General features: G+C 52.7%; 6 protein-coding genes across 6 annotated transcripts; 3 read left to right on the plus strand and 3 right to left on the minus strand.

The window, feature by feature from the left end:
• Positions 1-670: 670 nt before the first annotated feature.
• Positions 671-1,992, minus strand: A1O5_04742 (uncharacterized protein; the record flags this gene model as incomplete). Its single annotated transcript, XM_007745346.1, has 2 exons — positions 671-1,861; positions 1,915-1,992. The coding sequence occupies 2 exons, from the start codon at positions 1,990-1,992 to the stop codon at positions 671-673; spliced, it is 1,269 nt and encodes a 422-aa protein (XP_007743536.1).
• A 488-nt stretch (positions 1,993-2,480) lies between these two features.
• On the minus strand, positions 2,481-3,938 carry A1O5_04743 (uncharacterized protein; the record flags this gene model as incomplete). Its single annotated transcript, XM_007745347.1, has 1 exon — positions 2,481-3,938. The coding sequence occupies one exon, from the start codon at positions 3,936-3,938 to the stop codon at positions 2,481-2,483; it is 1,458 nt and encodes a 485-aa protein (XP_007743537.1).
• Positions 3,939-4,912: 974 nt separating this feature from the next.
• On the plus strand, positions 4,913-7,405 carry A1O5_04744 (uncharacterized protein; the record flags this gene model as incomplete). The annotated part of the gene is made up of 2 exons (XM_007745348.1): positions 4,913-5,308; positions 5,360-7,405. 2 exons carry the CDS (start codon positions 4,913-4,915, stop codon positions 7,403-7,405), a joined length of 2,442 nt encoding a protein of 813 aa, XP_007743538.1.
• Positions 7,406-8,222: 817 nt separating this feature from the next.
• Positions 8,223-9,311, plus strand: A1O5_04745 (uncharacterized protein; the record flags this gene model as incomplete). Its single annotated transcript, XM_007745349.1, has 3 exons — positions 8,223-8,448; positions 8,513-8,586; positions 8,655-9,311. The coding sequence occupies 3 exons, from the start codon at positions 8,223-8,225 to the stop codon at positions 9,309-9,311; spliced, it is 957 nt and encodes a 318-aa protein (XP_007743539.1).
• Positions 9,312-10,468: 1,157 nt separating this feature from the next.
• A1O5_04746 (uncharacterized protein) lies at positions 10,469-10,987 on the minus strand (the record flags this gene model as incomplete). Its single annotated transcript, XM_007745350.1, has 2 exons — positions 10,469-10,891; positions 10,967-10,987. 2 exons carry the CDS (start codon positions 10,985-10,987, stop codon positions 10,469-10,471), a joined length of 444 nt encoding a protein of 147 aa, XP_007743540.1.
• A 2,579-nt stretch (positions 10,988-13,566) lies between these two features.
• Positions 13,567-14,379, plus strand: A1O5_04747 (uncharacterized protein; the record flags this gene model as incomplete). Its single annotated transcript, XM_007745351.1, has 1 exon — positions 13,567-14,379. One exon carries the CDS (start codon positions 13,567-13,569, stop codon positions 14,377-14,379), a length of 813 nt encoding a protein of 270 aa, XP_007743541.1.
• Between the last annotated feature and the right edge of the window lie 531 nt (positions 14,380-14,910).

Below are 14,910 nucleotides of genomic sequence, written 5' to 3' on the forward strand. Positions count from 1 at the left end.
TCAGACTGGCTCCACTGAGGGTGCGCGTCTTTGGTCTTTGCCAGTACCCAGTACCAGATACCCACCTAATAGTTCGTATCGAGTGGCCTAGATGGCCAAGCTTCTCATGTAGTGGCATGTTGGTGCATATTCGTTTAAAGAATTGCGAGGCTCTGAAGACAATCGACGCAGGAGTGGAAAGGACGATGAAGATGGCGTGGCCGTAGTGATGGCCCTGCGGATTTTCGGGAACGGATTCGGCATGACTATTCTCCGGAATCGCTCTTTTTCACTCCCCCGATCCAGAGCAAGGCACGGAGTAGAAGTGGTGATATTCATGGGCTACTGTCGCCGGTCTACTCGTCAAGAATTTCTTCATACTCGACATTACTCCCATCGTGGACCCATCGTGGACTATTCCTCCACATTGCAGCCAGCCAGTGTGCAGCTGTACGTCTTTTTGGAGAACCGCCTTGCCTTCTAAGAGACACCCTGGCTCTTCGTCCATGGTATCATTTCCATGGGACTGTCCAATCGCCGACCATTTTCTCTCGATCGCAGCATTATAACAAAGCATAGAGATTGATCCCTTCCCATTGTATCCTAGTGTACAAAATTCCCGTTATACATTAGTGCGTCCGCGGTCTGCGCCGTATTCACCATTGACAATTGGCGGTAGGCTGGATGCGTTTCAGCCCGTTGAGCGATTTCCGACCAAAAGGGCTGCTTCGGCACTGGATGAGCCATGTTCTTGTGTGATCATCATGGTTGGCCATTCAAGCTGTTCCTGCCAGGGGTCGGGGATCGATTCCTTGACCGTTTCAAGCATATACTTCGCCCATCCACTAATGAACCAAGTGTCCTCGTGGTGGGTCTCTCCCCAGTAAATGAGAACGCAGTAGTGTGCGAGAATGACCATGGCTTCAGGCTGCTTCTCGCTCAGAAGATCGAGAAATTTGGGCGGTAGGTTGATCGGCCAGACAAATGTTGCCAAAACCGTGCCGTCACCACGGGTTTTGAGTAATGAGGCTTGAATGAAAGTGCTGAGCAGTGAATGAATCGCCAGGTCGATGGCTTGCGCGGTCTCTTTGTCGTGTTCCGGAGAACTGCAGACTCGAAATAGCTTGGTGATCTGATCGGTATCGGGAAATCTGTAGGCTGCGATATTATCCATGTGCGCCATTTCATCCAGGAGCGGCTTGAGAAAGCTGCCCCGGATTGTGTCATGGTGCATGTTGAGTACTATGTTTGCTCCTCTCAGCAAATAGAACCAATGCAGCACATCATGGGTGAAGTCCTCGGGTTTGTCCTTCGCACTCGAAGCAAAAGCGAGCACGATTAACAGGCAAGAAAAGGCAAAAAGCGCCTGGCAGTTAGTTTCATCGACGTGGCTTAGTGTTTCTTGAAACTCGGTGAGACCAAGGCTTTGATGCGTCGTCCCGATCAATTCGTACTCGGCCTTCCTGTCCGGACAAAGATAGGCCAGGTGGAACGCTGAGACGGCTAGGATGCCCCGGAGAAGGAATTCGTGCTTCAAGCCCAGCTTAACCGCGTGGACTTGCCACAATGCCTGAGCTTCGGGAGTCTGGGCATTGGCCAGATCGAGGGCGACCACGCTGGTGAAATGATGCATTAACCGAAGATCGGTCACATCCAAATCAGTGCTCTTCTTAGTGCTCACGAGGTCAGGCTGCTGAAATGGATCGACCATAGGCTGTGTGGGCGTCCGCTGCGACCCATTGACGGAACCTGCTTGACTTTCCTGCCTTCGTACATCTGGGGCAGTATTGCTGGGAGATTTGCTGCTACCAGGTGACGCCGAGAAATCGCAGAATATTTGGCGACGTTCGCAGTTGTTACAAACCGGATGCACCTCATTACACTGCGAAGCGAGATCAGATCAGCACTTTCCGGTGCATGTTCGACCACGCTGACCTTGATTCGCCGGACCTTGCACTGACTGCATCCGTTCTTGGATTTCGTGTGAGAACGTCGCTGGTTCTTTGGCGGCATGAGAAAATGCGAACTATCAACAGCAATTCAGTCCGTGGGCGGTCGTGGTCGGTCGCCTGTCATGACAATGGCATCAAGTGTGCGACTGTTGAGCTGAGCCTTGAGGGGGCTAAATGTTTTGTCGGAATATTACACCTAAGCCATGCGCTTAGTATAGAGGAGTGTGGTATCCAGATGGGCGCGAGATGTACAGCGTGAGAGGACTACAAAAACAAAGCGATTGAAGAACGAGAACGTTGATTCTGGACACGAACGGAAGCCCCGAGGGAGGATCAGGCTCCAGAATTTCAGCAAATCGTCAATTCATCCCATTCGACCAAATTGGCACTCCAACTGCCAAGCGGCCACGTTTTTCTGACTCAGCACAAGCTGCCAATTGATCACTATCTGCCCCTTGCTGCCCCCTCCTTGCCCCCTCGGGCCCCCTCCAAGTTGCCCCAAGACGGGTCAGAGCATCCAACATACTCAGTACGAGGATAGGTCAAATATCACCAATTTTTGGGTCTGCGTGCCTTATTTTCCCGCTGCCTCTTTTCTTTGAGCACAGTCCTGCGTCGCAGCTTCCAAGACCGATTGTTTTCTGCCCGATTCTCCCAGAATTGCTTCTCGAAGTCACTCTGGGGCCGGGATGTCCGCTCATCAGCCTTTTCCTGCGACACGGAATTACCGCCCAGCCCAGCTTCGCCTGATCCCTCTTCATCAGCTCCCTCCGGTTCCTCATCTCCTGGTAGCCCAGAGCTGCCATAGCTGCTGAACCGGCTTGGGTGAGCCGTGTCAGGCGTGGGAGCAGCGCTCCGTAACCCACGGTAACGGATGTCCTGAGAGCTAAAAGGTGTCAATGGGATGCTAGGCTCTTCTGCGAGGTCTTCAGGATTTCCGGAGTCGAAAAAGGAGAACGACGTCGATATCTCCAAGGACGGCTTTGCAATATCTTGTGAAGCCGCTGTTTTCGGCTTCTTAAAGAGAGCCTCCAGTGGATGCAGCTCCGGTTGTAAATTTGCCGCTGAGTGGCCATGCGGTGACGCGCTCATAGTTGTTTCTTCCTCGGATTCCGAGTCGGAAGGAGAATTCGAACTGCTTGTTTCATCAATTTTCTTGACCTTTCGAGAGTTGGATTCCACCTCAGCTTCGCCAGTGTCTTCAGCCGAGGAGGAGGTAGAGTGTTCAGAAAGTGGACGTGGCCGCTTTGCAGTTGTGCGATCCAACTGTGCTCTCAGCTTGATTCTCTCACAGCGCTGTGAAACGCGCTCGTTTTCCTTCTCAACCACGTGTCCTTCTTCGTCGACCCAACCTTCACCCTCAACGTACCGTAGATTTCCTTTGACTCCTGGTCCGATATCTTGTTTGAGGAAGGATGGTTGCATTGTCGACTTCTCGAACTCGTGCACAACATACTGGGTGCTTTTCTTCTTCGACTTGCCCTTCTCCTTCACTGCATCTACACCGTCAAGTTTGTTGGGGGGTACCTTCGTCCGAAAGAGGGCCTCAGTTTTATCTGTATATTTTGAGCTGCTCGAGACAGCCTTGCCCTTGGTCTTTTTGCTTGACTTGGTAGACCTTGGTTCTGTCCAGCCACGCTTCACTCTCCGGTCCGCGGGGATCTCGTGTCCTTGGATAACATTGCGATCTTTAGACTTCTTCCGTCGCTTAGCTTCTGCGACGGGGGCGTCCTCTGTGCCCAGATCCTCGATCCGCCTGCGCTTTTTCGGCCGGGCTTCTTCAACTTTAATCTTCCTGCCTTTCAAGATTGCTCCATTGAGCTTCTTTTTAAGTTTATCCGCTTCCATGGCAGGGAGGTCGAAGTAGCCGTAGTTGTTCTCGGGAGACGTTTGGATCGTGTGGTAAGACAAATTGGCTACTAACTTGAGTAGATGCGGTCCAACGACGACCTGAAGAAGATCGGGATCCAAGGGCGTTACATGTAGTCGCGTCAGGTCAGAGACCATGGCGAATTCATCTCATACACCAGGCGCTCGCGATGGGAATTGGCCGAGAACAAGCGCTGGAAGATTTGGCGCCCTTGGGTGCGCGGGCACGTAATGAGGCTGGATGAAATTTTTGGAGATATGCTGCTCGGCAGCACAAGGACCCGTGCGCCCAACGAATCAAGCCTTGGCTTGAAGGGTTCAGGCACAAACCGTGGTTAACGGGCTCGCAGGCGTCCCCAAAGCTTGAGAGTGCTAGGTGATGCGGGGGTTAGTGAGGCCCCGAGGCTTGAGCCACCGCCGATGAATTGCAGATTTAGGGAAAGGCCCTCCAGCGTATTAGGTATCAGGTGGGCACTGGACAGTCCAGCAGATCGCCCGCCGCTGCCACCAGTATATACCTCCGTATCGTTATCGTGGAAGCTCGGATGGCTACCACCCAATCCTGACATTTCACCATCCAGCTTCTGCGTTTCCCCTCCGTGCTCACACTTCCCGTCTCGCCGTGCATCAAGCTGCTTCTCTTCTAAGCACCCTGCGTCAGGCAAAGCAAGGCACAGCAAGTTGACGTCGCTGCAGCGAAATTTGCCATCTTGGGTCTTGCTTGCCCTGTGCTTTCACTACTGCACGGCATAACTTACTGCGTGCATGTACTATGTCCCAGTTTATTTCATCTCACATGGTTGTTTTGCGAGGTCACTGATCACTCCACACCCGATTTGCATCAGCTTTCTCACTTCACGGCACAAACTGCCCATCAGATCTCAGTTACTGTCTGGCACTTCTTTCTGACTGAACGCTCCGCTGTATCCGAACCGGGTCCTAGCTCCCCGAAAGGACCTACACCGATCGCTGCATTCGAAAAGGAACAAAATCCCAAACCTTCTCAGGTTGTCTCCGGAACCGCAGGACACACCTAAAATGTGGCGATGATTGAGCAGGTCGGTGTATCACAGCAGCAGGAGGTTGCCCATTGATCCAGGAACCAATATACCATGGGCAATTCTCAGACGAAGGAAGCACGTGGCCACGGCTCCTCTGGCTCACGGGTCAGTGGCAGCACGAGCCCTACGGGACGACAAGATGGACAACAAAATGGCCTGGAAGCTCCCCCTCGACCCGCTCACTCCCGCCAACGGAGAGGCAGCCGACCCGACTTCTCCTTCCTCGGCATTGGTGGGAGCAGTGATCAAGATGCCTCCTCGCTCGAGCAACGACGCGAGACAAAGGTGGAGAGGGAGGCTAGAAAGGCAGAAAAGGAGAGAGCCGCAAGAATCAAGGAGCGCGAGCGCAGCATGAGAGAAGAGCACGTTGATGGAGGATATCTAGTGACACAAGGCGTCTACGTGGGTACGGAAGACTTCAACAAAGCAATTGTCCGGCAATTCATGGTAAGACAATGTGGCTTTCCAAAGGTATAAGAGGTAACTGACGTGCTTCAGATTGAGAGACGACTGGCTCCATTCTGGAGAGGTCTGAACGATTTCTCAGATTCGTGGGCGGAGCATCAACTTATGGCTGCCGCCCGAGGCATGCCTATCCCGCCAGCGGATGAAGTGCCTCCAGAGCTTGAATACCAGCTTGCGAAGAGGATAACCACCGACAGGAGCAAAGAATCTGCGCTCAAGAGCCTTACAATACCCATTGGGGGAAGATCACAATCCTTCCAGTCCGATAGCTCTGCACCCCTGTCGCCACCTGCCAATTCCTTACCACTTCCGTCGCCCTCCTCGCCGCCACCGTCCGGCTCACCGAGCGCCAGCACCTTTCGAACCCGGGCAAAGACATTAGCTTCTCTGGCGACCTCATCGCGGGGTAATTCTCAGGTAGATATGACCCCAAGAGAGTTCCAGCTGCCTCCGGATCCTTTCGTCAATGGACAGCCCATCGAAGTCTACCTCTACAAGGACGCATCGGAATGCCCAATCTGCTTTCTATACTATCCCCCGTACCTCAACACCACCAGATGCTGTGAACAGCCTATCTGTTCAGAATGTTTCGTGCAAATCAAGCGGCCTGATCCTCACCCCCCGGAACACGAGCAACCAGATCCGAATGCGCCACCTGTCTCTGACGCCGAGCGTGAAGTGCAGGCGGATGGTTTGCTTGTTTCTGAGATTGCAACCTGCCCGTATTGCAAAACTCCCGATTTTGGCATTACTTACGCGCCGCCTCCTTTCCGTAGAGGGCTCACTTACGGCACTGGATCCCAGCCATACCAGGTCATGTCGGCCATGTCCTCTCAAACCTCAATTTCTTCTGGAAACTTATCTCCGGGGCCTGGGCGACGGCGAGGAACTTCTCTGTCGGCAAATGCTCCGGAGGTCATTACAACGGATAAAATCCGCCCGGATTGGGCGACCAAGCTGGCAGCTGCTCGGGCCCACGCTGCCCGACGGTCTGCAGCAGCTACTGCGCTGCATACAGCCGCATATCTGATGAATGGGCAGGGTGCCGATTCACGAGCCTTCGCGGCATTTAGCCGACGCGGGATGTTGAGACGATCCACCTTAGAAGGTGGCGAGAACGGCCCAAGTTCGAGCTTGAGTGCACTCACAATGCTGGCGGAGAGACACGCAGCGCGGCAGCAGGAAGCTGCTGGAGAGACCCGCGCAAGCTCTTTCTTGCCTCCACCACGCGGCAGCAGTTCCCGACGAAGTCGCATGGACGACCTTGAAGACATGATGATGATGGAGGCTATCCGTTTGAGTCTGGCATCCGAGGAAGAACGCCGTAGGAAGGAGGAAAAAGAAGCGCGCAAAGAAGCGAAGAAGAAAGAAAAAGAGACCAAGAAGGCCGAGAAAGCGGCACGGAAGAACAGTCTTTTCACAGTCAACTCCAACGGTAGTAACGGGGATGCATCGAGCAGTCAGATGGAAAGGTCCCAAAGCAATCTGTCTCTCGGCCAAGACGATGACTCGACAACCAGCAAAGGTAAAGGGGTAGAGCGGACTGATACCCCTCCTGTAGAAGGTGCCAAGATGGAGGAAGAGGCTCCGCGGCCATCTTATATTCCAGCGCTGTCGCTGTCTGGAACCAGCCAAGAGTCTTTGGCGAGCTCCATTCCAATCCCTACTGCGGCTGAGCCATTCCGACGCTCTCATCTCCGGCAAATGTCGAATGCCTCGTCGACTTCCTCTTCATTTGTCGAACCAGGTCCTGCAGCTTCATTTTCAGGCTCCGGTACTCCCCCACCAGGAAGTCTCGAGCCTATGTTCAACTTCAGAAGCCTGGCTGCAATGATTGGAGAAGATGAGAAAGATAATGACAGTGCTCATGTTGAAAACGCTGCCAGAGACCAATCACCAAAGTTTCGTGAAAACGCCCGAGAGAAGGGACCTCGGAAAGTTGGCGAGAGTTGGGACCAACACGATTCGGACCCTTCTGCATCTTCGGATTCGTCTCCGGGGCGGGAGAGTGATCCGGACCCGACAGCGGCAAATGGGAAGCCTGTCACTGAACCATCAACCAGTGTATCACATGTATGAGGGATATTACTCGGCAGGTGAGCGAGGGACGCGCGCTGGGTGGTAGGCAGAAGGCAAAAGGCAATTAAGACGAGGCGATTGCCTCCAGCTTCTTGCACGGAATGATGGAATGTGTTTTTGTTTGGATTTTGGAGGTCATGTCACAAACGTCGGTCCATGATCGAGTCGACGTGTTTTCAGAAATGGACATCGAGGGGTATGCAAGGGGCAAGGGCAATGCAATGATTCAAGGGGTCATACAGGCTTGAGGGGGGGCGGCATGATGAAGTCCAATGAATCCTGGCCCGAGATATAGACATTTTGACAGATGTTCAAGAGCGTTTCCCGTGCTCATCACACGCTACAATTTTTCCCTTTCACGGTGGCCGGCTTCTGCTGGCTCTACAGCCCTGGAATAGGCCGTTGAAGGTGCTCTGGCCTTGAATTGTGATTGGCCACAGGCGACGCGACCTCATGGTTTCAACTTGGGCAAGGAGAATTAAGAGGACCAAGGGGACCTGACACCTAAGACCTGAGACCTGCTTCGTTGGCCCTCCTTTGAAACCACTCATTCCTTCCCACGTCTTGTCCGGTGTGTTCAGCGCTCAGTGCTCGCCTCACCTATACAGGAAAGGCCATTGAAGACAGCGCCCCGAGTCTAGCCCACCAGCCTCGCCCTACAAAACCGTCACCCGCCATTGACCGCATCCTTTGACTCCCACTCCTACATATATACATCTGATGGCCAGCCGGCAGAACTGACCTGCAGAACACATATTCCTCTCTGACACCTGTCTCGACAACTACTGCAGTACTGCTGTCTTACCTCTACGTGAAGATGCCCGACCTGAACTCGATTCCAAGATCGCCGCGGGGTGTTTCAAATCCCCAGGCTCCAGGGACGACGAACCCTACTGCACCACAGCCTCCGTCCGTGTCTGCGTCGAGGAGAACTTCGACGCAAATGCTGCCTCCGCCGCTCCCTCAGAATAACAGTCTTCCAAGTTCCCCTAGACCGGCACAGGTGGTTATGATGGACAACACAGGTGTAGGTCTAGGCCCAGGTCAGTGGAAAGAGAGCAGCATCAATCCCCACCACCCAAGGCCGATCAACTGACAATGCATCAGGACCTATCCGACATCCCCGACCTCTCACAGCCGCTGAATTACATTTGGAACTTGAAAAAGAGCAAGAGAGTATTGTAAGCACCCACCGCTAGTAAGGACCATGGGCCGCAGGAGAGAGAAGACTGACGTTGGCGGCTACCAGGTGAATCGACTCACACGAGAACTCTCTGCTCTACGCGCCCAAACGGCCTCTGTTGCCTCCACCACCTCGTCCACGTCTGAGCACTTTTTCTCTGGCGACCCCTACAATACAACCACAACGGGAACCACAATCATCCCTACAACCACCCGCCGTCATCGTTCCTCCTCGAATCTTTCCACTCGTTCAGCTCGCTCCATCCGTGAAAGTCTCGCCAATGCCGCCAATACCAGCGTCTCCGGCGTGGCCGCCCCTCGAGACCAAAGCGTCCAGGCCAGCGCGCGACCTAGCATGGAAATGAGCAGGCCGGACATGAGTCGGCAGAATTCGACCTCTGCATCAGGATTCCGATCCAGTTCGATCACTTCTTCACCGCACTTGACCCAGGGAGTGTACGCATATCCTCACCGCAGCTCCGTGTCGTCAACGATGGACGCCTCATCTGTTGCGCCCCATGCCGCAATGACACGCTCTCCAAGCTCCAACGCAGCTATTGCGCAAGCGAGGTATGAAGAGGCGGCATTGCAGCGAGCGGAACTTGAGGCAGTGAAGCGGGAGAATGAGGCATTGAGGGCGAGGGTCAAGGATTTGGAGAAGAGCTTGCAGAGGGCCAACGAGTTGGCGCAGGCGACGACGACGACGACGACGACTACATCGTGAGTACTCGAGGCACCTCGCTCACTGTCTCTACAGAGCAGGCAGGCAGGCAGGAGAGCAGTAGGTCAAGGAAGACTATTTGCAGATACTCAGATGTGAGAGAGTCAGTGGAAGGAGCCACATGATGAATCAAATGATGACGACGAATGAGCAACTTGAGATGACGATTGTGCTCGCCGTACAAGGACCACTTTTCAAACGGAGGAACACTTCTTCAAAGGAATGATCGAGGAACTTGAACCAAAGCATGCATGGTGTTGTCGGCGTTTTATTTTCCACATAGTCCAACTTGCTTCTTGGGGCTGGAGGTCCAACAAGAATATGCCGGAGGCGGCAAGGTCCTTACAAATCATGGGATGTCGCCGCAAGATATACTTCAAGGCCATTCCTTGCTCGATAAAGAGCGGAAATCGAAAACTAGGTTTCGATATTTTGTGATAGAACCTCGTCCCTAAGGATACTTGGCCACCTTTTCCAATCGACCTCTCTCCCTTCCCTAGCCTCTCTCCTCTCCTCGTGAGGTCCGCGGTTCCTCCATTGCTTCTTCCTTGCCATTCATATCGGAAAGGAACTCGAGTCTGCAAATGTTGTCTTCCCAGGGGCGCCTTACTGTGTAACTCTGCATCGTGGCGGGGTGTTATAAGACAACGAGCGGTCGAGACTAGGCGTCCAAGGCGGTCCTGTGTCACAAAATCGCCGTCTGTCGGGATACATACATCCTTTTCTTTGCTGCGATGGCCTCAACATTGAGATTGTTGGTTGACCATTGCAAGTCATCGAGGGGACAATCAGGCAGGCGAAGAAGAAAGCGGTGGGTGCTTTGTGACCTCACTTGGCATCGGTCATGCGCGAGCCACTTCAGACACACCAGACGTCTGACAGGCTGGTCCATTGTTGCTGAGTATTCAATATTTGCTGGAGGCTTTGGACCGTGGCGGGGGTAGAGGGTCAAGCTGAGCTTCAGGGTGAGATGAGACGGCCGAGCTCCGTTCAACAGGTTCAGTGGCTAGAGGATCGTTGTGGAGGCAGCTCGGCTGCTTGTGTGCGAGGGCTGGTGTCTTGCGATAGATTCCATTGAGTCGCGAGAGCTTCGTGCCAGAGGAGGCGAGATCGTTCATTAATGGAATGGAGTATTGCTGCTAAGACCATGGTCGCAACCCTCATTTCAATTCCAACAGCCTCGTCGGTTCCTGTGCCGTCTCTTCCTTGACTTTCTGCTTTCCCGCATCCACCACCTCCTTCACCTTGTCCTCTACCTCCTTGCCAGCCTGCGATTTCCTCATTCTCGCCCAGACATTGCCCACCTTCTCTTCGACCTCTTCCCGCACGCCCGACCAGTCAGTCTCCTCGACATTCTTCACTAACCTCTCCACCTCTCTGTTCCACCTGTCCTTGAGCTCTTCTACTAATCCGGCTCGACGGACTTCGTATGCCGGGGGCTCAGGCAACGGGGGTGCAGGTTCAACAACGGAGTTTAACAGGGTGGCTTGTTGGGACAAGAGGGTGCGTTGAACATTACGGTTTGCGCGGTGGATGTATAGAGAGATGTACAGAAGGGAATAGGTTAGTGTTGCGCCGCCCAGCTGTTCAAATATCTTGTTAGTATTATGGACCGTAGTCTGCAGGGGATCCACGGAGGAAGAGGCGGTGTTGCTCACAAAGCCCGTTGTAAAGCCCATTTTTGGGCGTGAGGGGAGTTCCGAAATTGGCTTCCCGAATCAGATTCTTGAGAAGAGTGAACGTTTTCTTCTTTCCGTTTTCAGAGCTTGCGAGGTTAGGTCTGGTTGGTAGAATGCGGTCGACGTAAGATCGTCGAGGGAGATGAACGAAAGGTTGTCGAGTGCGGAAAGAGCTCTTTTGTTTGTTCTGTTTTAATATTCTAGTTGTTCCGATCCCCACGAAGGTGGAAGTATCAATAAGAAGCTCATTGCATCCATTGATCGGAATCGAGCTCTGATATCAGAAACCTAAATTTGGAGATATATGCTCCGCCGTTCTGGGGCACCGCACAGTACGGTGGACCATTGCAGGTAACATGTGCTTCGTCTCGTCTCAACCATTACCAGGTATTACATCCAACGCAAGCTCACTACCCAGTACTTCCACAATGTCCGTCTTGAATCCCGTTAAGCGGAGCCCTTTAGGTACGTCTATTACCAATCACTGAAGGCCAGTGAGGCTTAGAAGAAGCTCCTTACAGCCAGGTTCGGCCCACTAGCTATCGATTCCATGCTTGCGAACTACTTTTCGCACATGGTCCGTGTGGGCGCTGATATCAATGCAAAACTCTCATATGCGCTTCCCGTTGCTTGCGGAGATGCTGTTCCTTCAGGGAGAGAAGTTTCTGCCGCTATTTGAGTGAGTGCTTTGATCAACATTGATCCACGACGAAAGAATATTGCGCTTTTGCTGCTGTCAGCCTTCTCTCGTGCTGCGGCTCCAATCCTCTGAGACAAGGAGGCTGTTCTGCCTGTCAAGCGAACAAATTTCCAATTTCGGCAAACACAAACGAGCACGAAGTCATTGTTCAAGGAAAAGCATTGGGCTCGCCGACCCGGATGTTAGCCACACCCCAAGAGGGGCCTCACTAGCCTGAGCGAGGGCCCTCACTAAGTACTCCGTACATGCCGGTCATTGGTGACGAACCAACGGGCAGGGAAGACGACTTTGTCGGTTTCGGTCTTCTAAATGTCCAAGGACAGAGGTACCCCCAGCATCAGAGTATGAAGCCACCCTAACGGATGCATCGGGTCGTCGCGGGTAAAGTTTACTCCCGCACATGTCCTCGTTCTCTGGAGTGATACCATAGGAATGGCCTGGAACGCCTGGTTTGGTAGAGCACATTGTGTGCCGTCAAATCATTAGACATGGCAGCAGCAAAGTGGTGGCGTTTAGACTACTCGAATTGGTATCAACCGTAGGTGTTTGTTGCGCACTGGTCGCCCCATGGCGCGAGCTTGATTTGACCACAAAGCATAACCGGAATTTGCAGGGCTATTGGTTGTCCCAGACTGGGTTTGAGCCCTCAGGACAGTCTACTCCAATTACGAGTCTTCTTGGTCTTGGGTCAAGTGACCGCGAGCCTCAGCATAGATGGGCGCTTTCCCTCTACATCGATCGACAGTCTTGGATTGGGGACTGGTCACTGGTGTCATGTCTCACCTCCTCTTTCTATATATCTCCCTCCGTTGCCTGCCTGACCACTTCCATGCCGTTTTGTCTACATTCTGGTTCATCTACCCCTATAGCCTGAGTGGCTGCCATACCATTCAAAACGTCATACCACCCTCATGTCAAGTCCCCATCTCTCTACCGAAGGTACCTTGCAATCCCCATGAGAAAGACATCTACATAACTATACACGCAACGTTATTTACAATCCGCTCCGACGGGCTCTGATATGCACAGGGCGTATTGATAGCCACCGCGTCCAAGGTAAGGTGAGTTGAGTGATATACTCATCAGTCCCTCTCGTTACCTTCGGAGAGAGACTTTTCAGATATCCCGGAAGTCCGCATCGAGCAGAGCGTATAGCTCCTATACGACATCTTTAGCAAACAAACCTGGGTTCCTTGTCAGAAGGGGAAGAAAATGGTCAAACTATGGAAGGCGGAACCTGACAACCAAGCAAAATCGACGATCTCCTTCGATATACTTGAGCAACAGTACTGGCTTCCGGGAGAACACATGCGGGGGTCTGTCGTTATCAAAGTGCCATGTTCAGCAACCATCTCCAATGCGAGAATTGACCTCGAAGGTGCGCGAAGCCATATGAAGTATCATTCAAATTCCGCTCACGGGGAGGTTGCCACAGGCTTGTCACTGATACACATTATCAACAAGGATCGGAGCACGAGATTTTCCGTATACAAAGTATTGGATACAACGCATATTTGTGGCCTCTCAGAGCTAACACAAAATCTAGTTCCTCTCACAAAACCACGACGTGCGTTCCATCCATAAGGTCAACGATGAGACCCGGAGGTCTAGCTTTTCAACTTATCGAATTCCTTTTGATTTCGTGGTATCCCGCACAATATCAACGAACGCAGACAAATCACCAACAAAGAGTCTTGAACCCCCCCCTACAATGTTAATTGGTACAGCCGTCTGGAGTTACGACCATCGCAGAGTTTTCGCTCAACCCAATATTTCTTATCATTTAGCTGCTAGAGTTGTGCTTTTTGATCAATCGACATCAAATACGTGGATTCTGAGGGAAGAAAAGCCCGTCAAGATTTGGAAGACGTCGTCAATCATGCCACCAATCAGCCTGGATGACTTTGCTGCAGAATACACAACAGTTTCCGAGACTCCATGTGGCCTCCGAAGGCTGGACTCGCCCAAACTTCGCTTCCGGGTATCGACCACAGAACCAGCCGCGGTAGCATTCAGTTGTTGGAAATCGGCTCAAACAGCCAAGGTGTACCTAAGTGCTCGCCTTTCACGACCAGCTTCATACATGGATGAACGCCGATTTCGTAGACTCCTTGCCAAAATCAAGATCCAGGTGCAAGCAAGTCTACGAGGGAAGACATTCTACAGTCCAGTCACCTTCGAGAAAATCCCAGGCCAGACGATGTTGACTCCAATGAGCAGTTGCCGGATGAACGATGAGGAGGTTTTGCTTGATGCTGTTATGGGTCTTCCTGTGAAACCGGCAGCGGCCCGGGAGAAAGACGAAACAGATCAAGACTATCAGAACAAGGAATCGAATGCCGATCCACGCGCTCCGAAGCTCGATGCATTCTGGCATGGCCACTTCTGTTGCTCTCTAACCATCCCACACGGTCTAGTACCAACATTCTGGAGCACCACGGCAAGTCAACAGTACAGTTTGCTGTTAGACGTGAGGGTTGCTGGCATCAAATTACACGGAAAACTCAGGCTTGAAGTGCCTCTGCAGATATTTTATGATTTGGGACCTATGGCCACGCCTTGTGGGCCACTGTGTCGACGTCTGAGGAACGAACAGACGGAACGACTGCTCAGGGATTGGGAGGAGAGAGAGGTTTACACAAAGATTGTCATGCGCGATGTAGACGAGAGAAATCCGCCTATGTATGTTTGATTGGTGATGACTTAAAACCAGCGGTGGTGCCCGGGTTGACCAACAATGTTCAGCACTATGTATACGACCACGCGTGCGCACCAACACACACACACACACACACACACACACACACACACACACACACACACACACATATATATATATCCTTGAACAATCGTCCGTCACTACTCTTTGGCTGACCAATGACCCGCCGCTTTGCTCCCCCGCTAACCACCATTTAGTCTCGTCGCTCCCCCGTCAGCTCCCTTCTGCGCCCTTCGTCTCTTTCTGGCTCCCCTTCCACTCTCTTCCACTCCCTTCGCCGCCGGCCTACCCCTGCCGGCCTTCCTCGCCTCCCTCCCTGCTCGCTTCTGCTCCCTCACGTGCCAGTGAGGCTTCCGTTTTGGCTTCGGTCTCGCACGCGCTCACGTCGCGTACACCTAGCCATGTAGTAACTTTACCCGTTCACATCGATGATGGCCCGTTTCGGCCCTGATGAGAGGTGAGATCCCTAAGAGGATGCCTTGCTACGTTCCCTACTACCTTGCT

The sequence above is a fragment of the Cladophialophora psammophila genome (assembly GCF_000585535.1).
Source record: "Cladophialophora psammophila CBS 110553 chromosome Unknown aczJe-supercont1.6, whole genome shotgun sequence".
NCBI lineage: Eukaryota > Fungi > Ascomycota > Eurotiomycetes > Chaetothyriales > Herpotrichiellaceae > Cladophialophora > Cladophialophora psammophila.